The sequence below is a fragment of the Vulpes vulpes genome, chromosome 10 (genome assembly GCF_048418805.1).
Source record: "Vulpes vulpes isolate BD-2025 chromosome 10, VulVul3, whole genome shotgun sequence".
Lineage (NCBI taxonomy): Eukaryota > Metazoa > Chordata > Mammalia > Carnivora > Canidae > Vulpes > Vulpes vulpes.
In genome coordinates this window covers 19,093,460-19,117,516 of record NC_132789.1, presented here as the reverse complement: position 1 = coordinate 19,117,516, position 24,057 = coordinate 19,093,460, and the positions used below count along the sequence as shown (strand labels likewise).

The 24,057-nt window shown below is 45.8% G+C and overlaps 1 protein-coding gene across 1 annotated transcript in view; it reads right to left on the bottom strand.

Moving 5' to 3' along the window:
* Positions 1-132: 132 nt before the first annotated feature.
* The window catches only part of MYO1H (myosin IH), a 44,088-nt gene continuing 20,163 nt past the window's right edge, over positions 133-24,057 (bottom strand). The window contains 17 exon segments of the mRNA XM_072723039.1: positions 133-751; positions 1,777-1,876; positions 2,693-2,790; positions 2,914-2,984; positions 3,398-3,533; positions 4,294-4,349; positions 4,542-4,635; positions 5,485-5,568; positions 6,731-6,890; positions 7,328-7,412; positions 8,503-8,571; positions 10,374-10,450; positions 12,743-12,856; positions 17,197-17,314; positions 18,309-18,414; positions 19,267-19,347; positions 22,610-22,656. Coding sequence (XP_072579140.1) covers positions 725-751; positions 1,777-1,876; positions 2,693-2,790; positions 2,914-2,984; positions 3,398-3,533; positions 4,294-4,349; positions 4,542-4,635; positions 5,485-5,568; positions 6,731-6,890; positions 7,328-7,412; positions 8,503-8,571; positions 10,374-10,450; positions 12,743-12,856; positions 17,197-17,314; positions 18,309-18,414; positions 19,267-19,347; positions 22,610-22,656 — 1,523 coding nt within the window. The 3' untranslated portion in view covers positions 133-724.

The window sequence follows — 24,057 nt, the reverse complement described above, 5'->3', positions numbered from 1 at the left end:
TGTTTTCTGGGTCTTTTCAGAAACCTAGCACAATCCAACCAGTACGATGGGGGTTCATGGCAAAGAGGATGGCCTCTGTCCTCCATTTGTTCTGCTTCATTGCCTTGATGTTGCTGGGGAAGGTGGGGGTCATTATTCTGTAGTGTTTGGATTTAATCACTGCAAGGAAATCTTAGTTGGAAAGCAGAGTGAATCAGCTGGAGTTGCTACCGCCTTAATATGAGGGAGGGAGGCAGGGACTGGGGAGATGGAAACACACCCAAGACCTTAACATTTCCACTACAGCTCCCCATTCTAGAACCCAAAGTGTCTCAGTTCCATTTAATTAAAACAAAATTCAAAATTTGCAGCTTTATCAAATTGTATGGGCTCCCTCTCAGACTGTATATACTCCTTAATTGTTCTTCGGTGCCAGCTTGACAAAGGTAGAGGATCTGTTGCCCAGCCTATAATGACTTGTTCAAGTCCCCATTGAGTGAAGGACCTGGTCGGGACACAGACCCATCCCCGCAGGTGACGTGAAGTTGGGCGCCTGAACAGGACCTTCTCATATAGTGCTCCAGGGCAGCCAAGAGCCAGGAAGTGGCATATGCCACTCAGTTTCTTCAGGTGTGCTCCTTTTCCTAGAGCTGCTGGGAACTTCCCTTGAAGATGTAGCTACCTGGACAGCCTCTCGCTTCCTGGGGGCTTTCCTCAGCTGGAGCAGAGACGGCCATGGGAGCGGTCAGGAGGACTTCATGCCGACTGACACCTTGGGGGAGTGCCCACACTTAGGTTAGAGACCCCTTATGAGCCAGCAGCCGTGTGGACGAGCTTCTAGAAGCCAGCCCCACCCACCAGCCACTTAGCATTTTCAGCCTGAGCCAGTCCAGCCCACGAGCTGTGTGACTCCCAAGACAAATTCCTTCTTAAAGGTTATACCCCTAAGACAGTGTGTAAGCTGAAAAAAATGACTTGAAAATGATACTTAAAAGATTTTAACTGACCCCCAGGAGTTTAGAGGCAATTATGTTAGAAAAGCCTTTTGGGTTGGGTATACTTACACTCAGGAAAAGTTTCCTAGTTACAGGGATGCAAATCTAAATATGTACGTACGAGATACTTTATTGACAAACCGTTTGCTCATTCATTTGTATCGAATAATACTGGGTGCACCTACAAAATACAGCTGAAAGATTCAGCCCACTGTTTTAATCTGTCATTTCCCAGCAGAATGGGATCAAATTAAGCCCTGTGAGCTGCTTGCAAGTGAGGACTGTTGGGATGCCCGACCTAGCACTGGTGGGACTGGCAGGGAGGACAGAGCACCGGGCACCCAGCCTGGACTCCGCCAGACAGCAGTCAGCTCTGCTCTTTAGCCCCAAGCTCGCGCCCATTCCAAAGCCCAGGCTGCACCCCTGCCTGTTACATCACAGCGCCCAGGGCTGAGACTCAGGCACGGGCATTTTCCGAAGATCTCCAGGAGTTTCCAATGTCAGAGACAGGATAAGGCATAAGGCCTCTGCCATCCAGTGGAAAGTTGGCTTCGACATTTAAAACTGAGGATTTAACATCACCTTCCTGTTCACTAACCAGAAATAGGAGGTAAACCCATTTGCTTTTTTCAAGCCCTTTCATTCAGTGTGTGAATCTATACCTCTGGCATCAATACCTTCCTGTCCTTTTGATGTAGAATCAGGAATAAAGGGGAAAATGAACAGTCTATATATAGGAAGCTGAAATTGGTCAAATCTTTATATCCTCATGTAAAACTCACTTCCTGCCACAGCCACTCACCACGGTTAACTGTCCGTTTTTATTTTTATAGATTTGTTCTTCTGGTCCTGTGTCGAAAACTATTGTGCCTTCTTTTCCAGGACCGATATAAAACTGTAAACTGGAAAACACACAGAGTAATCAATTACTGACATTCTTAATTTTCACCTTCTGTCTGCAAAAGAAATTCACTTACGAAGCTTTACTAGTTTAGAGAGCGAATTCCCATTTTATTACAGTTGTATTGTGCATTTGAGTAATCAAACGACGACCCTTGCCACAAGTAGGAAACTTACCACGTGTTTCTGGGGTTATTTCCAAGTCAATTTAACACGTTCAGTTCTTCAAGGGGCCAGCCTGCTGTCTGAAGAACCACCTACACAGCATCCTGCTGAAACTCTCACGGGGTGGCCAGGTCTCCCCTCAGAGATCCCACAGAACATTCCCCACTCTCCCTCCCTCTTGCCCGTATGAATTTGCTCCTCAGGCTGCACTGGCTTGAGACCCATTAGGAGCAGCAGGGGGGCAGCCTGCTTGCATGGAGGCTCTAGGGGGCATGGCACCTGATTTTAGCCTGAGAACAAGAATCCAGTGTGGCCTCAAACTACCCCCTACCGTCCCTGACCAGCCAGCTGACACCAGGCTGGCTGCTTAGCCACCTTGTGCCACGTATTTCTATGTCCTAAAGAAATTTTAACGCTGCTGTCCTCTCATCAGTTGTAAGCAGCCTACAAAGCTGCAGCCCACTGTGCTCAGCCAAACATCCCAGACAACAGGCCTCCACAGGACAGGTGTGGCTGGCTCCTGCGCTGGCCCAGAGGTCCACCTTTCACCTGGTGATGACTTCCCCCAGGAATGGAAAGGCCCTCCCTTTGAGAACTGGGCCCTAATACTCTGGCTGCCTTGGTGAACAAGTGATGGCGGAAAAAACCCCTACCTTCCCTGGACAACATTTACAATGTTCCCCCTCTTCACCAGCATGACGAGCTTCGTGACTGCTTCGAAGATGTGTTGACACTGGAGGATGGCATCCCCCTGACGAGGAGAGGACACAGCAGTTCTAGTAGCAGTGGCTCCAGAGGAAAGCACTCTTCCATACTGAGGCTGCAAGGCAGGCAGCTCAGTAGCGTGGCAGGGACACTGGGGGCCGTCCCTTACCTTTTGTTTGTGGTCCTCCGGCGAAACATGAATGACTAAGATTCCGTCGCTGAGGCTGCTAGTAGAGACACCTGAGGAGTAAAGACACAGATCCAGAGACCAGGAACCGGACAACTTGGCATTCATACAGAAAAAACGAGGTGGTGTATCTAGGAGCACCCCCACCCCACACTTTGTCCCTCCTCACTGGGCCCCCGAGGATGAAGGGCACACCCCAGCAATCAGTAGGCCCTGAGGCTGGGAGGGCGGTGCTCAGAATAAAACAGGTCATCGGAGAAGCTGTTGTCCGGCCAGGATACCTGGATGAAGGGGTGGCCTCTGACATTTACTCCAGAAAAAAAGAGGCACAGGCCAGGCCCGGGCAGCCCCAGGCTTTACAGGAACCCTACGCTTCTGTCTTCCAGTGGAGGGTGGCTTCCTTACCGATGTTTGCCCCGGACCTAAGTCAACCCAGTGAATGGTCTGAAGATGGCCCATGTCTTACCTTTGAGTGTTGAGTATTCCATTTTCTGCTTGATTTTGGCAAGCTCCACCACATAAGCTGCTTTCTGAGTAAGGAGGAGTTGGCGCTGCCGGGCCTTGAACCCTTTCCTGTCATATTTAATGACTGGGATGCCATACTGTGAGGAGAACACAGTGACTCCGTGGGAGGAGGGGGCGGAGTACAGAACTCCTTATTACACCAGGCTCTGGTAAGACTAGTTCCTTTAAGCTCTCAGAGAGGCTCAAACGTCCTGCCACACAGCGCTTCCCACCCTTGACCCCTTGGGCCTCTCAATACCCCTGTCCTCCCCACTCACAGAAGGGTGGAGGCAGCAAGAGCTTAAGGAACCTGCCCAGGTTGTGTACAGCTAAGTTACGAAGCCATTGGCACCCTGCCACACTGCTTCGAATAGGGGATATTCAGCGATTAAGTTCATGACTGTGTTTTGCTCAATTTCATTGAAAACTAAACCCATGGGGTACCCGGGTGGCTCTGTAGGTTGGGTGTCTGCCTTCAGCTCAGGTCATGATCCCAAGGGTCCAGAGACTGAGCCCCACATCGGGCTCCCTGCTTAGCAAGGAGTCTGCTTTTCCCTCTCCCTCTGTCCCTTCCCCTACCCTATGTGTGCTCTCTCAAATAAATAAATAAAATCAAAAGAAAAAGAGAGAACCAAACCTAGTTCCTAGGGTGCCAGATAAGGACCATAAGAACAGCAACAGGTACCTAGTGGTCACACGGACCCCACAGTCTTTGTTAATACCCAGAACCTTACAGTCGAGAGCCCAGCCCACCCTCCCACCCCTCTGCATGTCAACAGCACTTCCAGACGCTCTTCATACAGAAAACAGACCCTGTTAAGAGAATCCGGTTTGACCCAAGGACACCCATTTCCTTACCTGGATTTTCTCATTGCTAATGAGTTGAAGCACTTTGGGATTAATGTCTCCTTCGTCTGGGGAGGGAACCAGAACACAGTGAATCAGCACTAAATACCATCTTGGTGCAAAAGCCACTGGTATCTGCTGGGTTTATGTCCCTCTGACAGAGACCTCACCTATGGTCAGGAAATGCTACGAAGTCAGGCGTCTTCTTTTGACTCTTTAAAACAGGAGAAGCAAGAGCACAGGTGGAAAAATGTACTCACCAATCCGACTGTTGGCAAAGGGCTGGTTTAAGACTTCTGCATAACCTTCTTTCTTTCCCCTGAAGAGTTCACTTGTAACCACCTTTTGCTGCATCTGGTTAAACAGAATTGGAAGTACAACAGTGGTAGCCTGAGGATCCCTGGAACAGAGGCCCCTTAGGTCCATGGGATGGTTTACTTTCCGTGATAAGCTGTACAAGCCTTGTCCTGATTTGGCACAGAAATCACAACATGTCCTAGGCTTTTGCCAAGGTGCCCTAAAAATGACGCTGGCAGAGACCAGAGCAGACACTTAATGCTGGTCTCTTGCATGCTCTTCCCAGAAGTGGAGTTTTCAGAATTTTCAGAGAGCACTTCTTTTCTTCTGGGTCAGAGATCTATCTATAAACTACAACCTGAGGACCAAATCCACCCTGCTGCCCGTTTTTTGTAAGTTTTTTTTTTTTTTTTTTTTTTTTTTTTTTTTAGGTGGTGGTGGTGGTTATTTTGTTTGTTTTGGCAGCATGGCTCCGCCATCCATTTATATGTTGTCTCTGGCAGTTTTTGTGCTCCGCTGGCAAAGCTGAGTGATTGTAACAGAAATCATGTGGCCAGCAAACCCCAAGATATTACTCTTTAGTGCTTTACAGAAAAAGTCTGCTGACCTGCAGATAAGCATGAACAAAACCCTCTGGCAGAAAAGGGGTCCTGCATTCTGTGCAGTATAGGGACCACCTGGGTTGTGTTCCCATGGCAACAGTGTGAGCGGGCACCCCCCCCCCCCCTTAACAGCTGCCCATGAACGAGGGTTCTGTGCTAAGTGGCCTGGGTGTGTTTAATCCTCAACACACGTATGAGGCAGGGGCCCAGGATGACCCTTGGCTCCCAGGTGAGACGGCGGGCAAGTGCCGCGAGTCCTGGCCCCTCCACCACCTTGCCACCTGCCCATGTTCCCTGTCCCTACCAGTGCTTTCCTCTCGGCCGTGATCCCGCGACAGTACTTCCGGACCAGGTTCCTTATGCACATTTTCCTGAGCAGGTCCGATGCCTGTGGGGAGAAGACATTTCTGTTCCATGTACCTCACTCATACCGAATCTTGGGTGGTGGCCACAAGACAGAAGCTTTGAAAGTACAGTGGAATCCAGTCTCATATAAATGACAGCATTGGTATTTTAAACTCCAAGAAGGCAGTGAATTTGCTAATCTTGCACTGCCTTTTCACTGTTGCTAGACCACTGGTTCTTTTTTTTGTTTTTAAAGATTTATTTATTTATCCATGAGAGACACACAGAAAGAGGCAGAGACACAGAGAGAGGCAGAGACATAGGCAGAGGGAGAAGTAGGCTCCCTGCAGGGAGCCCAATGCAGGACTCGATCCCAGGACCCTGGGATCATGACCTGAGCCAAAGGCAGATGTTCAACCACCCAAGTACCCCTAACCTATTGGTTCTTAAACATGAATATGTCTGAGTCATCTGAGAACTAGCAAGAAAAAAAAGAAAAGAAAAAAGAAAGGACTCCTAGAGATGCTCAGTAGACCCAGGCTGGGACCCAAGATCTTACTTACATGACCCCCACTGCTCTCTAAGACCCTTGGGCCCTTGGACCATCTTTTGAGAAATATTTAGGTGACAATCATTAAAAGCCATTGGGAAGGGGGTACTTGGGTGATGCAGTCGACTGAGCCTCCAACTCTTGACTATCATGAGATCGAGCCCCATGTTGGGCTCCTGGCTCAGCACAGAGTCTGCTTCTCTCCCTCTCTCTCTGCCCCTTTCCCTACTCCTTCTCAATCTCAAACAAATCTTAAAAAAATCTTGGGGTACCTGGGTGGCTCAGTGGTTGAGCATCTGCCTTTGGCTCAGGTTGTGATCTCAGGGTTCTGGGATCGAGTCCAACATTGGGCTCCCCATGGGGAACCTGCTTCTCCCTCTGCCTGTGTCTCTGTCTCTCTCTCTCTGTGTCTCTCATGAATAAATAAAATATTTTTAAAAAGAGAAATTAATCATAAATGCTCTGTGCAAACAGACCTCTGTTGGCTTTAGCGTACGAATTTAGAGGAGTGCCATTTCTTGTGTAACAACCTTGCCAAGAAGCACTTCGCTAAGGCCGCCCTTTTGAGCCAAGGGAGGCCGTACAAGTACATATAGAAACTGAGCCCCATCAACGCCCAAGTCACTTGGAACAGGTGTCCCTGTTCAGTCCTCACATTTTCCAAGATGCCAGGAGGCCTCAGCCAGCTCTTATCCAAGACATTCTTTGGGACATGGTAGCGAAGATTCAAGATGTAATTCTTACGCACGAACACGATAAACTCCTCATTGTCAGGGCAGAGGGGCTTGTTGCGGTTGATGAATCCCTTTATGAACCTATAGGGGCAAATGTTTCGTTAGCTTTCTGGCCCATTTCTTTACTGAGACTCTCTCCACTTGTTTGATTTCAAAGGCCAAAATGGTAGCAACCGCTCCAGTCGCCATGCAGGGCGACACTCACGTAGCCTGTAGGTCAAGTCTGCCCCCAAAGATATGTTCTATTTCACCCACACCATGCTCTGTTTTGTGTTGTGTTGAGTAGTTTGAATTAGTTGCTAACAACAAATGGCATAGGAAGGCAGTTGACCTTGTGACTTTTGAACTAAGGGAATCTAATCAACATCAGGAATTATGATGACTGGCAAATCAGGGGGCTCAGAGGACAGCAATGGAGCTGAATCCCTAAGGCCTGACATCCTGAAGGAAAGCCTGGCTATCTGCACAAAGCCAAATAAGTCAACCAAGTCCACGGTCACCTTCCGTAGAGAACTCACTTTTTCACAGTCCGCACAGCCCACTTTCTCCTTTTGGCCACCTTCCGAGCCAGGGCCCCACGCCAGTGGGCTTCAAGTCTGATGGCTGAAAGAGTTCACTGCAGGCATTAGAAGGTGAGCACAATCACATTTAAATACAAAGGGCTTTCTTCAGAATCATTCACCCCCCCCTTTCCCCAAACATCCGGATGCCCACCACAGCTGTCAGCCAGCCCCAGAGATGGAAAATTGATGTGTTGCAAGTTCCTCTCTGGGGGTGCTCAGACCACTGAACCAGGGCAACAGGAACACCAACAGTGCTGTGGGAAGCTTTTAGGAGAGTCCCAAAATTACAGGAAGGGGTCCAAGCTTCCCCAGGTCTTCCTGAGGGGCACGTTAATTGTGGGGTTGCGTTTGGTTTGTCTCATCCAGTGCGTGCTTTAGTTGTCTACACTTAAGAATTGAGATGCATCAATTGGGACACACAGAGATTCCTGGCTTACTTCCCAATTGTTAAATGCTTTTCATATTTTGTTCAGTTATTCAGATTTTTAAAAATGTTTTCTGGGGCACTTGGGTGGCTCAGTCTGGTTAAGCATCCATCTCTTGGTTTCAGCTCAGGTCGTGATCTCATGGGTTGTGGGATCAAGCCCTGCGTCAGTCAGGCTCTGCACTCAGTGAAGAGTCTGCTTGAGATTCTCTCTCTTTCTGAATCTCAAATAAATGGATGAATAAAATCCTCTTAAAAAATGCTTTCTTTCATTCCTCATAGCAGCACTGTTTGTTACAAAACAAACAACTGCAACAAGCCACACGTCCATCAACAGAACAGCTAGATTATGGTATATGGTATATGGTATATGGATTATGTGCTATATGAATAGCACAGGGGTCTGCAAACTATGGCCCTTGGGCCGGCCACCTGTTTTTGTAAATAAAGTTTTATTGCAACAGAACCATGCCCATTTATTTATGTATCGCCTATAGTACCTTTGTGCTACAACGCTGAGTAGCTATTGGCAGAGGCCAGATGACCCACAAATCTAAAGTACCATCTGGCCTTTAAGAAAAAGTCTGCCAACATCTGACATAGTACAATCCTGTGCAGCTATGAAAATAAGCAACCAATAATACACAGGCTGACTGGTTGAATTTTTTGCTCATTGCAAACGGGCAAGTTTTTGTTGAATTCTTACCTGCTTGTCTTTTTTTCACATACATTCTCCTTTCTAGGCAGGCTTTGTATGTGGCTTGGATCCTCGCAACTTAAAATAAAACAAAAGTTTTGGTGAAAAGGCTTTTGGTTGTGCAACCCTGTAGTTGTGCTCTTGGAGGGCAGGTTGGAAGTGGCCTCAGGGTGTACAGCACAGAGCAGAGGGACCAGTGCAGCGGGGCAGGAGGGGAGGGGGGTGGGGTTCATGAAGCCTGGCTTCCAGAAGCTTCTGGCTCCCCTGTCCCTCTCCTTCCCTGAGGGTAAAGAACAGACTCAGTGGTAAGAGCCCCCCCACCCCCACCCTGTCTAGTGAGGTTCCAAGCAAGGCGCTGTTTCATCCTCACACCACCCCTAGAAGCAGGTGCCAAGCACAAGCCACAAATGGGTGTGCAGGCTCAGGCGGTGGAAACCTGAGTATGAGCAGTGCAGCTACTGTGGAGTGTGAACCCAGGCATGTGGGACCACATGCATGCTCGCCCTGGAGCTTCTCTATCCACGTCTCTCCACCTGGTGACTGAGTTCCCATGACAGGCCAAGCTCATCGGGCTCCCCATGCCCCCACAGACCAGCAGCAGCCCATCCCTTGGGGACTGATTAGAAACACTGTCTGAGCACCCCTACCCCTGCCTCACCTGCAGCCAGCACCTGCCCAGAAACCAGGTCCTGGGATCAGTGCTTGCTGCTGTCAGGGTCAAAACATGAGATCCGCAAGCACAGTGGTTACAAGCCCAGATCCTGAAGCTAGAGAGACCCATGTTCAAACCCCAGCTCTGTCGCTTACTGGCTGTGCCGCCTTCAGCAAGTTCCAACATCTTAGAGCTCAGGTTCCCGGAATATAAAGTGGAGATAAGAGGGCCACAAAGGTTTGTTCTAAGAACACAATGAGGTCCTGAGCACAGAGGATATCATATGCAGCCAGCACACAGCAAGCATTCAGATTACTCCACAGGGCACGTCTCAACAGAGCAGTTGAGATTTCAAGGAAGAAGTCCCATCCCACTGCAGTAGTTTTTAAATTTTGTTGCTCTCCCCCACCCCCACCACCCCATAACTTTCCTTATTCACCATGCACATACCCCCTCCACCCTGGCTGCAGGCTTTGAAACACCTTCCAACATCAGATACGGATATGAATGAAGTTTTCAAAGCTTCATTTGAGATTTAGGCCCTGGCATAGCACAAGATTTGGGTCCTGGGTGCCTGGGTAGCTCAGTCAGTTGAACATCTGCCTTCACCTTGAGTCATGATCCTGGGGTCCTGGGGTTGAGTTCTACATCAGGCTCAGCGGAGCCCGATGCTCAGCGGAGAGCCTACTTCTTCCTCTACCTCTGCCCCTCCCCACTGCTTGTGTTCTCTCTCTCTAGCTCTCTCTCTCTCAAATAGATAAATAAAATCTTAAAAAAAAAAAAAAAAAAGAGTTGGGTCTTAACTAGAACTGGGACAGCAATCCAGTGTTTAACTTTCCTTTTTTTTTAAAGATGTTATTCTATTTATTCATGAGAGACAGAGAGAGAGCCAGAGAGAGAGAGGCAGAGACACAGGCCGAGGGAGAAGCAGGCTTCCCACAGGGAGCCCAATGCAGAACTCAATTCCAGGACCCCAGGATCATGACCCAAGCCAAAGGCAGATGATCAATCACAGAGCCACCCAGGCGTCCTGTGTTTAACTTTCCATATATATCCATGACTGCCCTCTGAACACACATTAGGGCATAAATCCATGTGTGTCTTATCACAACCCCCAATTTCAGAGCCAACGCTTCTGATGCTTATATCAAACAGCAGGTGTAAGGTGTATCCCAAGCTAAGCTGGTTCATTTCACATTCTACTGAGATCAGGACAGAGAAACATTACCTAATTGATGTTTACTAAATTCAAAGGCATCTTCAGTAGCAAACAGAGTTCTGGGGAAACGAATAAATATTTTGGTTCTAGAAGTGAAAAGAGAGATGGTTGTAATGGTTAGTTGGTCAGTTACCATCTGCACTGGCTTGAATAGCAGCGTCTCCCCCAGAGCCTCAGAATGTGATCTTATCTGGAAATAGGGTCTTTGCAGACATCATCAAGGTAGGGATTGAGAGGAGATCATACAGAATTATGGGTGACCTAAATCCAGTGAGTGTGTGCCTATAAGGGACAGAAGAGGACACACACACACACACGGATAGGGAAGTTCATGTGAAAATGGGCAGAGACTGGAGGGATGGGACCACGAGCCAAGGAATGTCAGGGGCCACCAGAAGCTGGGAGAGACAAGGAAGTCTCTCTCGCAAAGCCCGCTGACACCTTAATTTTGGACTTTGAGCCTTGAGAACTGTGAGAGAGTACTTTCCTGTTGTTTTAAGCCAGCTAGTCTGTGGTCATTCATTTATCCAGTCTCAGGAAACTACGACACCAATTCAACCTGAAGGTACTTCTTGGGCTTTGAAAACTGATGACAAGGAATAGGAGTCTAAGTTTAAGAGAAGATCCCATCAACCAAAAAAGATAAATCATCAATGTCCATCATCGCTTCCTGTCTTCCCCTACCCAGCTTGTGAGGGAAACTTCCCAGGGCAGCCACTGGGGGAAGCAGTGCCTCATGTCCCGTGATCCCAGGTCCCCATCCCACACAGATCCCACTGGTGGCCTCCATGGTCTGCCTCACTCAGGATGGGCTAAGCCCCATTCCCCTCAGGGATCTGGCTTGGAGATGTAATGAAGTCTTGAAGCAGGGCCCAGGACAGAAACATAAGGATGGAGAGGGACCAGGGTGACCACAGAGGGCTAGGGGGTTGGCAGGCAAAGTTCATGGATAGATAAGAAGGCAGAAATTCTCTGCAGCCTGGGAATGCCCATCTACATCCTTGGGTACTGTTCCTTACCACCACACACCAACCCTGACCAAAATGACTCTAAGGACAGACCAAAATCTTCCTGGTTCACCACACTGAGTTTGCCTCAATACTATCAATGGGTATGAAAGTTCTGATCCTGGACAATTAGAGTGATAGCAATGTGCTCAGAGTTCTAGAACACCACCTTCTGGAATGCCACAGGAGCTTTCACATTATGAAAGCCCTAATAGCCTCCTCTGAGAAATCCTGCATGCATTTGAACAATAAAAAGTCCATGCGAACTCATTTTGCAGGCAAAGAGGTGCCACGGAGCTCTAAGTCAGGTTTAGAACACAGGGCTTCCAACTTAATCTCCTCAACAGGCAGTAATAGAGCCCTTCCAACCACCTGGAACCTGTGATACTGCGATTTGTAATAGGAAATACATATTTGGTCATAGTTCCCCAAACCCTTATAATTAGAGCAAAAGGGACATCTTTTGTTATGATATTTGGATTTTGTTCCTGAGATGGTTTCAAAGTGATAAAAGTGAAATGGATGTCTTGCTGTTTATAATAGATCCCTTCCGGCCACACCACACCTGAGTTTATGCCAAGGAGATGATGTTCGCAAAGCCCCCTGGATAACCTCAAGATGATGGCTCATTGCTGGGGGAACCAATCTTGAGATGAGAAGCTCAAAACTCTCAGCCCACATCCAGGTAGGGGAGAGGGGCTAGGGATTGAAGTGATGACCAACAGCCAATGATTTTATCAATCATGCCTGTGTAATGAAGCTTCCATAAAACCCCAAAAGGACATGGTTTTGATGTTCTGGGTACATCTGGAGAGGGCATGGAAGCTCCATCCTTTTTCCCCAACCCACCCTATGCATCTCTTTCATCTGACTGTTCCTGAATTCTATCCTTTTGTAGTAAGCCAATAACCCAGGAAGTAAAATGTTTTCTGAGTTCTGTGAGCCACTCTAGCAAATCAAACCTAAAGAGGGCGTCCTAGGAACCTCCAATAGATATCCAGTCGGTGGTCAGAAGCACAGGTGACATAGAGACTTGCAATTGGCATCTGAAGTGGGGGGTGGACAGTCTTACAGGACTGAGTCCTTATCTTGGGGATCTGACACTACTCGGGGTAGACAGTGTCAGCATTGAGTTGAAGCGTAGGACACCCCAGCAACTTTCAGAAGTACTGTGGAATGTTCTGAGTGTGAGCCAAGTACTGAGAGCAGACACACACAGGAGTTTTGTCTTTACAGAGCTGCATTGAAATGGAGTGGATAGAAGTATCTGTTGTACCTCTACATAAATTCCTTAAAAAATTCATCTCCAGGCTCTAGATGCTTATGGATCAATGCAGAAAACTTTCTAACAGGCATTTCTTGGCCGCTTACCTCCCTAACTTGTACTCTTCCGGTGTGTAGCCAATGTACTTGATCAGCCGTTCTACGCCCTCTGCTGGAGGCCCATGCCAGTATGGCCAGGTGTCTGGGCACAGAGACTTGTACCTGGGGAGAGGAACAGCCCTTCCAGAAAGCCATTGGACTTTACACTCACCCACCGAACCCTCCACGAGAGGTCAGCTCTGCTCAGCTGTGGCATGCCAGCCACTCAGCACAACCTAGCGGACTCATCACACCAAACTTCCTTGAATTCAACAAGCGTTACATACACTTGGCAAGAAAGATAAAAGAGAGAAGCTTTCAGTAGGGTGGGTCTGACCTGTCTTCATGAAACAATGACATCATCAGATAATCCACCCAAGAAACTCCATTCCACTTCTAAGTATATACATGGAGACATGAAAATATGGGTCCACACACAGGCTCATACATGAACGTTCACCATGTCATACTGTCATTATTCATCATAGACAAAAGATAGAAAACACCCAAATGTCTGTCTGCTGATGAACGAGTGAATAAACATGGGCCAGCACAGGAGGACAAGGTACCATGCCTGGTAAGTAATGTGGGACTTGGACCCAATAATGACTTAGATCCTGATTTCAGCATACATTCTAGTATGTGGTCACATAAAAAGAACCATGTGGTCTCTAACATAATGAAATAAGCCAATGCAGAATTCAAAGTGCCTATGGACTAAGGCTAGAAGCTATACAACCGGAGCTGCTAGACAGGACCACACTGCCTGGGTTCAGGCCCAGCTCAGGAGCTGGACAAGTCACTTTGCCCCCTCACCTCTGCAATGTGAACAATTAACAAGACCTTCCTCGTGGGGGCATCACAAGGTCGAAGTGAGATAATCCATGGAAGATATTGGGCACAGTCCAAGACTTCAAAAACTGTTAGCTATGGTGTTCCTATTATGCTTCTTACCCTTAATATTGTGAGATATGGTTTGTACTATTTTAAAATCACATTAAACTGTTAAAAAAACATATTTATTTTCCTGGAACTATACTTTATGAAAAAGTCCATTAAGGGCATTGCCATGGAATGAATGTCTATGTCGTCCCCTCATCTTGAATTCACGGGCTGAAATCCTAACCCACAATGTGATGGTGTTAGGAGGTGAGGGCCTTCAGGGAGGTGATGAGGTCATCATGAATGGGATCAGTGCCTTTATAAGAGAGAACTCGAGAGCTCCCTCACCCTCTTTCTACCATGAGAGGACACAAGAGAATGGCACTCTGCATGCAACCCCAAGAAAATTCTCCCCAGAACATGACCATGCTGGTGTCTTGATCTCAGATTTCTAGCCTCCAAAACCATGAGAAGTAATTCTCTGTTGTTTATAAGCCACCCAGTCTATGGTACTTTGTTATAGCAGCCCAAACTAAGACAAATATTAAGTGTCACATGCTCTTCCCTGATTATCTCTCTAAGTCTAGCCACACACACAAAGGCGCAGGTGCATTACTACCCCAGGGAATGCCATTGAGCCTCAGGCCTTGCTCCCACCTGCCCAAACCACGCCCATCACTAGCACATGCCATCAAAGCAGTCTAAACATGGGACAGACAAAGTGGGGGGTGGGGAGATGTCTTAAACACCTGCAGAGTGGAGGGACTAGGAACTTCAGTCTTTTTCAACTCTGGGATGCAATTGCTTCCTGATCAAGGGAAGTGGTGCCAGGCAGGGTACACATATATTTGAGCATCTTCGGCCCCTCCCCAGGGCCACTGATCTGCAGCCGTCTGGCCCTCCCAACTGGTCTTCCAACCTTCCCATTTCTTCCAGGCTCTCCTGCCTGGATTGTTATCCCCAAATAGCCTCATGGTTCCCTCCCTCCCTTGCAAAGGCCCTCCCAGACCACCTTACCTAAAGAGGTAAGGCCTTCTATCTTTCCACCCTCTTTTTCCCTTACCTGGATTCATTTTCCTTCAAAGATACATCCCCACCTGACTTCGTATATCCTCTTTATCACTAGCAGACTCCCCCAGTGGGAAGTAAGCCCCATGCAGGGGTGGGGGATATGTGGTCTGTCCTGTCCCCTGTTGTTACACAGCACTTAGGACAGCACTGGTGCACAGCAGGTGCTCACTAGTATTTATGCAGAGTAACTGAGCCTCAGATGACAACAAGATATAAAAAAGGTGTATGAAGAGCAAAAACTGCAGAAATATGGTAACATCAAGTGTACGTGTGTTTAGGGGTGGGGTGGGGCAGGCAGCGGCTGCTGATTCTGGCCATCTCCAGCAAAGTCAGATTCAGAAAAAGATGAATCAGTTAAAAAATGAACAAGTTTCTGATGAGCAAGAACAGCATACAAAGGAGATATGTTTTTAAAAGTGGGGGAAATAGGCTGGTAGTTCCTCAACCAATTAACTCAGTAGTGACTGATTACCATGACCTAGTAATCTACTCTTAGGTATACACCCCCCCCCCCAAATAAAAGCACATGTTCCTAGCAGCATTATTCATAATAACCTGAGAAACAACCCAAATGCCCATCAGCTGATAAGTAAAATGTAGTCTATCCATACAATGGAGTATGGTTCCTCACTAAAAAGAAATGAAGCACTGATGCTATGACAAGGATGAGCCTTGAAAATATTGTGTGAGGTGAGAGAAATCAGTCATGAAAGGCCACCTAACTGCATAATTCTATGCGTATGAAATGTCCGGTAGGGAAATCTATAGAGACAGGAAGCAGGTTAGTGGTTGCTTAGGGCTGGGGCTGGGCTGATAAGGAGATTATAGCTAAAGGATATCAGCAGGTATATAAATCATTAATATAACAGTGAGGCTGGAGAACAGTATGGAGATTCCTCAAAAAGTTAAAAATAGAGCTACCCAATGATCCAGCAATCACGCTTGTAGGTGTTTGCCCAAAGGAGACAGAAATACACATTCAAAGACGTGTATAGCAGCATTATCAACAATAGCCAAACTATGAAAAGAGCCCACATGTCCACTCACCGACGAGTGGATAAAGAAGATGGAGTGTATATATACAATGGAATATTACTCGGCCATCAAAAAGCATGAAATCTTGCCATTTGCAACAACATGGCTGGAACTAGAGGGTATTATGGAGAGTGAAAGAAGTTAGACAAATACTGCATAATCTCACTTTTATGGGGAATTTAAAAAACTAAACAGGTAAATATATGGGAAGGGGGGAAGGAAAAAAAGGAGGGAGGGAAAAAGCCATAAGAGATTCTTAATGACAGAGAACTAAGGGTTGATGGAAGAAAGTGAGTGGGGGATGGGCTAGATGGGTGATGGGTATAAAGCAGGGCACTTGTGATGAACACTGGGTGTAAGTGTATGAATGTAAGTGATGAATCACTGAACTCTACTCTGGAAACCAATATTGCGCTGTATGTTAACTAACTAGAATTTAAATAAAAATAGCAGCGAGGAAATGGATTATTACTTAGTAAGTGCATATAAGGAGATAGCACTTACCGAGACATGAGATTCATGGGAGGAAAAGCAGCATGACCCCTGGTAGAGAGAGATCTGCGATCACTAAGTCAGGGGTTAAAAATAAGAGCTGCTAGGAAATACTCAATTTTCAAAAGGCAGAATCTTAACACAAGTTGCAAAATAAATACAAGAAATTAGAGGAAAAAATTATAAGCTCATGTACACTTTAATAAAGTTGTAGTTCAAAAGAAGCCTAGTATCAGGTTGCAATTTGAAATTACCAATCTTCAACCATGTTGACTTACAAAAATAACCATTATGCTTCCCTTGAGAGTATGAGGATATGTTGATTTTTTTTTTTTTTGGTAGCACAAATTCATACACAGCCCACCACCAATGAAGTATTGGTGCACAAATGATGTAGGTGGTGGTGAATTTATCGTTAAATCCTGATAAACTCTCAGAGATCAGACAATTTAATCTCTATGTTACCTATAAGGAAAGAGGTCATGGCTAGAAGAGACAGGACAGGGATCCCCACGCAGCTTTGTGTGACTTCAATGCCCATGTTCCCATCATTACACTTGCTTCTCCTGATAGCCCACGAGGCCAAGAGGATTGCTTTTTTGCTTTTTTTTTTTTTTTGAGGATTGCTCTGAGATTGATGGCAGTAAACGAGCACCTACAGTCACCTTGGGGAGGGGCTTCCCCAACTACAGACAGACTCAAGTGGCACCCTGCCCATGTCTGTCCCCTAGTGGCACGTCTATGCATCAGCCTTGAGCTTCCTGGACTCCCAAGAAGTCACAGGCTTAGGGAAAGGAAGGGAAGAAGGTAAACTGACTTAGCTTTTATTCTCCAAAATGTTAGCGTTAATCATAGTTATGGCTACAGTAGAAGTAGTTCTGAGTTCTTGGGGGGATGGCCTTTTATTCATCGTCACACCCAGAGACTCCCCACACAGTAGGTTTTTGACTGTACTGGCTTCAGATCAACAAAACAAACTTTACCTTTGCAAGAAATGCTCGTATTTCCGCCGGTATGCAAAGCCGGCCCGTCTCACCCGCAGATGCTCCATCAGCCCCAGGTACTTGATCTGATGCCTTACGAGCAAGTCATCAAACTTGTCTTTGGAAACACAGAAGGGAGAGTGACAGTAAAGGGCCCCATGGCTCTGTTTCAACTAAGACCACAGGCTGCAAGCTGACAATCCATGGGCTAGATCTGGCCACGGACATATTTTGTCAGGTCATAATTTGTGTGTGTGTGTGTGTGTGTGTGTGTGTGTGTGTGTGTGTTTTAATGGGGGAATTTTACAGGAAAATCTGGATTTCTGGCTTCTCTTTAAAAAACTATGGTAACCAGCTGGGATGCCTGGGTGGCTCAGCAGTTGAGCGCCTGCCTTGGGCTCAGGGTGTGATCCCGGGGTCCCAGGATTGAGTCCCACATCGGGCTCCCTGTATGGAGCCTGCTTCTCGCTCTGCCTGTGTCTCTGCCTCTCTCTCTCTCTCTCTCTGTCTCATGAATAAATAAATAAAATCTTAAAAAAAACCCCAACTATGATATCCAGCCATTTGGGGGTAAACTCCCACATGGCAACAACTTGTTGGAAGGGAATAGGACTGCCCTTTTGGATAGCATGTGCCCTTTGCTGTGTTCCACAGTCCCCTCCACTCTCTACTGCTTTACAACCAGTCTGCCTCACTCATTTGTTCTTCCCGCCTGTGTTCTGTGCAACTGTGTTACTGACCATGGCAGGTCCTTGGAAGGTACCTAAGTCATAAACCATTTTGGAAGACTGTTCCCTGGCTAGAGAGAAGCAACACTGCTTCCCTCACCTGTGACATCTGTCTGGCTCAGCTGTGTTGTTCCTGAAACTGGTCAGGATCTAAGCAATGCTCACTCAGGATCACCAAAAAAAAAAAAAAAAAAAAAAAAAAAAACAAAACCCTCTCCCTCCCTATTCATTTGCCTTCTGGTCATTTAAAAATGAAAAGAATTCATGTGTAAAGGACAAGGCACAAGCCTGTAGGGATTTTTAGGATTTTAACCCACTGCCATCTTGGCTTTCCTCCCAGATTTATTTTCCTGAGCTCAGTGTTCAGAACGATTCACGACTCACTGGGTTCTTTCCTCTCATTGGGTTTGATGCAACGGATGTACGAAGGTTCCTTTGAGATGAGGATTTCCAGAAGGCTGCTCAGGCTGTTTTTAAACTGAGTCCCCACCTTCAGAGAGAAAGAAAGAGAGAGAATGAACTAAGTAGATATTGCTTCTCTCAGTCAATACAGAGATCAGCTAGGGCACAAGACTCCAGCTCTTTAGATCCCAGCTCCTGAGAGATTGCCCTACCTGTTACCACCTTGCCCCCTAAGCAAAGGTTTTGGGTGTCCTGGCCTGAGAAGTCCAAGCTCAGACTGGTTAAGCAGAGAGGCTAGATGCTTTCTTCATTTAGCACTTATGTGGTGCACGCTTCATAGGAACCCGTATCACCATTGAGACAGTCATCTCCAACACACACCCATTTCCTTGTTACCAAGCTTCCTTTTTGACTCCTGTACTACTATACATTCTTTCTTTTTTTGATGGTATTTTTCCTATTCTTTCCCACTAGATTATAAACTCTATGAGAACAGGGACCTTGTTTTTTTTCTTGCTAAATTTTGTGCCCCCCACACAGTGCCTGACACACAGTAGGTACTCAGTGAGTGGTTACTACTACACTTGGAAAGTATATATTTAGTAGTACATGTTAGAGAGTGATGCTTTCAGGAAAGTGGAGGACAGTTTTTTTTTTTTTTTTAAGATTTTATTTATTTATTTCAAAGAGAAAGAGAGAGAATACAAGAGGGGGAAGGGGCAAAGGGAGAGGGAGAAGTAGATGCCCCCCTGAGCAGGGAGTCTGACTCAGGGACTCTGGGATCATGACCTGAGCCAAAGGCAGATGCTTAACCGATTTAGTCACCCAGGCGCCCCAAGGGAGGACAGTTTAAAATGTACAGGTGATTGAGAATAAGTGCACTCTCTGGCTGATTTTTACAACCTTCTAATTCTGCACAGGCATTTTTTCCCCCACTCACCGTTGGCGGCCTCCTCCGGTTTTCTAACTCAGCCACTAGGAAGCACTCCTTTAGGATGCGGTTTTTGGACCTGCATAGCACCTGCAAGTAAAGGAAATGAGCTCCCCATTCACTACTTCAGAAGTCACTAAGGAGTCTTCAGGAAAGCTTGCATAAGTGTGCACTACAGCCAAGAGCCATTTGCTTTAGGAGTGCTTTGAAGAAAATGGGGAAAAAATACAAACATGGAGGGAAATGTTTAAATACTGTATCTACTGCACTTGCTACATGGTAAGGCTATCTGAATGGTTTTCCTCTGACATGGTAAAGCAATAACTTGTTCCCAGTCCAGCTGCTACAGAGAATGAACCAGCTCTTTAAGAATCATCTCCAAGATGGTGTCAAGTGAGAAGAGGAAGACAAGGATCACATGTACAGTGTGGGATTATTGTGTGAAGAGAAAGGAAAAAGAGGGAGATACATACACCCCTTGGTTGTACTATCCCAAAAGAATACACAGTCAAATGGCTAGAACAGTTGGCTCTCAGGAGAGAGAGTTAATGACATGGGGTTAAGGACACCAGATTTTATACAGTTTGATTTTTCCCCTTATGCACACATTTTCAAAATAATATGTATTATCAAAAATCTTTAATTTTGCTTATATTTTTAAAAGATTTATTATGGAGGGGGAGAGAGCAGAAGGAGAGGGAAGGAGAGAATCTTAAGCAGTTTACACACCCAGCACGGAGTCCAATGTGGGGCTTGATCTCACAACCCTGAGATCATAACCTGAGCTGAAATCAAAAGTCAGATGCTCAACCGACTGAGCCACACAGGTGCTCCAAAAAGCTTTAATTAAAAAAAAATTAATTTGACACTAAAATTCTTTTCCTTGTATCCACACAATGAATTAGAATTATTATTTGGCCTTTAAAACAGAAGGAAATTGTGACACGTGTGAGAACATGAATGAAACTGAGGACATTATGATAAGGGGAAAAAATTAGACACAGGACAGATACTATATGACTTCCACTTCCATGAGGTTCCTAGAGGAGTCACATTCAGAGAGACAGGAAGTACAGTGCTGGCTACAGGGGCTGAGGGAGGAGAACAGGGGAGTTAGTATTCTAACAGGGCAGAGTTTCAGTTCTGCTAGATGGAAAGGATTCTGAAGATTGGCTGTGCAACGATATTATGGTGCTTAATGCTACTAAGCTGCACTCTTCAAAATGGTTGAGATGATAAATTTTATGTTATGTGTATTTTGCCACAATTCAATGATTCTTAAATTGAAAAATTTTTTTATTTAATCCACTCTGATTCTGCACTGACAATGGCATGAAAAAGCAATTTGAAGGCAGGCGTGAACACATTAGAAATAACCCATCTTGGGGCACCTGGGTGGCTCAGTGGTTGAGCATCTGCCTTTGGCTCACAGTGTGATCCTGGGGTCCTGGGATCAAGGCCTAGCATCAGGCTCCCCGTGGGGCCTACTTCTCTCTCTGCCTCTCTCTCTGTGTCTCTCATAAAATCTTTAAAAAGAAAAAGAAAAGAATGCATCTTGAAGTTAAAAGAAAGTCCAAGAACCTTCAGCCCTGGCTGGTGAAGTGGAGGACTCTGAGATTTTTCCATGGGAAGCACACTCCGCGGATGGGTTTGAGAAGGGTGTGGGCATGGCGGGCAGAGGCATAGCCAGGAGAGGAGTACTATGTTCCCTGTGTCAGCTGGGGCCCTTTCACTCCTATGTCATTTACAGTGACTTGAGGATGGAGGCCCCACCAGATCCATCTCACCAATGGGGATATTTGCTAGACACCCCCAGTTGGGAAGAGGTGGGGCTAACACTCAGCCTCAGAGAGCACCCGCCTGGAGCAGAGATCCAAAGTTAGGCAGAGTTCTCTCTCCTGAACCTCAGAGGTTGGAACAAGTGGTCCTAGAAGTGGCAGAGAAAAGATCAGAAAGGCCAGAAGGTACTCCTGAAATGAACAGTCTGTGTGTTTACTTGAAAATGTCTTCCTACATTTATGCTTTTTTGTAAACCAAGCTAATTAAACAAAATCCAGTTTTTAATAAAACAGTTAACCGTTTCAATATAAAGTAAGGCTTTAAAAAACAAGGTTTTTCTGATCAGTGAGGTATATGAAAGGAGACTGGGACTTGTACCAACAGCCACAGAGGCTAATCTCAGTTCCACCTCATGATGTGACCTTGAGCAAGTCGAGACTTCTCTGGGTCTCAGTTTTCTCGTCTTCTATTCATACTACCCTGGTATATTCCCACTGCAACAAAATCTCTGCTCCTGCCTGGACACCTCACCCTGCAGGGCTCAGTCCCCTTTCCTAACATCATACCACTCCCTGAACACACAGTGAACTCTTCTGAGCCTTAGGGCCTTTGTACATACTGGCCCCTCAGCCTGGAGTAACCCCGATCTTTCCACAGTCAACAGCATTCTCACTCAGGTTTCAGCCCAAAGTCACCTCCACAGAGGTGTTTTCTCTGATCTCTTAAAATAAATTGAAAATGTCCTTCTTGGGTACATGGGTGGCTCAGTAGTTGAGCATCTGCCTTTGGCTCAGGGTGTGATCTTGGGGTCCTGGGATTGAGTCCCACATCAGGCTCCCTACAGGGAGCCTGCTTTTCCCTCTGCCTGTGTCTCTGCCTCTGTGTGTCTGTCATGAATAAACAAATAAAATCTTTTAAAAAATGTCCCTCTCAACCATGTTTCCTTATTTTCTTCAGAGCACTTGTTATGGATGGATGACTTATTCATGTGCAGTTGACCCTTGAACAATATGGGCTTGAACTGTGTGGATCCACTTATATGCAGATTTTTTTTTTTTTTACAGTACAGGACTGTAAATATATTTTCCTTAGGACACTATTAATACTATTCTCTTTTCTCTAGTTTACTTCCATTGTAAGAATACAGTATATAATATATATAATATGTGTTAATTGACTGTTTATGTATCAGTAAGGCTTCTGGCAACAGTAAGCTATTCGTAGTTAAGTTTTAGGAGAGTCAAAAGTTATAAGTGGATTTTTGACTGCATAGGAGATTAGCAGGGTCATTTATTCTTGGTCACTCTCCAGACCCATGGCAAACTCCATGAGAACAAGGTCTGGCCAGAGTTAGCATGGTTCCTGGCACACAGCAGGGCCAACATATATTCTTGAATCAAGGACATATCATCATACAGATGATCTTGAGTATATATTCTGGCCGTGACATGCTGGAGTTCTAACATAATGCATTGAAGAAAAATCTAGAAGGCCAAATCTACCCCAAAATCAGTGTCATGGGTGATATACCTAATAACCATCAGAAATACGTATAGTTAAGTTCCAGACTTACTTCTTTCAGATGTCTGTAGAGGAGATCATTGTTTTTTTCTAAGAATCCTATAAAACATTGAAAAATTTTTGAATCAATGGCTTTGCCTAAAAATGCAGTTCTATCCCAAATGACTGCAAAGGGAAATCCTGAAAATAATCTCATAGGCTCAGATCAGAGTTTCTCGGCCTTGACACTATTGACATTGGGGCTGGAGAATTCTTTATCGTGGAGACTGTCTTATGAATTGTAAGATGGTTACCAGCATCCCTGCCCTCTACCCACTCGATGCCAGCAGCACCTTCCCCAGTTTGTCTCTAGACATTGCCAGATGTTCCTGGAAGAGTAATCCCAATGCTGGTTGGGAATGAGGTTCTCAGAATTGAATTTATCACACACACACACACACACACACACACACACACTACTCTAAACTCTCACCAGTATCACACTAATGTAGACCCTTTATGCTAAACATTATACACATATCCTAGTCCAGTAGCAATGAGTTATGCATAAAAGGAATAACATCTAGGTGCTCCTGGATCACTAAGTCGATTGTGCATCCAACTCTTGGTTTCGGCAAACATCATGATCTCAAAGTCATGGGATTAAGCCCTGTGTTGTGCTCTGTGCTCAGCTCAGAGTCTGCTTGTCCCTCTCTCTCTGCTCCTCTCCCCACTCACACACTATCTCTAAAATAAAGAAATAAATAAAATGTGGAGAAAAAAAAAGGAATAACATTGAAACAATGGAGCAGCAGCAGTTGAGTATCTGCCTTTGGCTCAGGGTGTGATCTGGGATTCCTGGGAGTCCTGGGATTCCTGGGGGTCCTGGGATTGGGCTTCCTGCAGGGATCCTGTTTCTCCCTCTGCCTATGTCTCTGCCTCTCTTCCTGTGTCTCTAATGAATAAATAAATAAAATCTTAAAACAACAACAACAACAACAAAAACAATGGAGTGACCAGGTGAAGCCAGGTGAGAAAATCTTTCCCACCACTGAGGAAAGTACCAGGACTAGAGGTATCCAACAGTATCTTCATACAGAGGAGGATGTGCCATTTCCGATTTTAACTTAGTTTTTAAGCACCCACTTAAAACCTAATCAGATACTAATAATTAGATTAGTAACTAAATGACATTATAAAATTGGCACCAGGGGTGCCTGGTGGCTCAGTTGGTTTAATGTCTGACTCTTGATCTCAGCTCAGGTCTTGATCTCAGGGTTGTGAGTTCAAGCCCCATGTTGGGCTCCATGTCAGGCTTGGAGCCTACTTAAAAAAAAAAATCAAAATAGCTAAAAAAAACATGTCTAAGATAAAAAACATCTAAGATACAATCTTTTTAGAAAACTATTTGGACTTACCAAAACTAACATTTTTATTGTGGGAAAATATACATAACATAAATTTTAGCATTTTAACTATTTTTAAGTGTTCAGTGGCATTAAGCATGGTTGCATTTTTGTG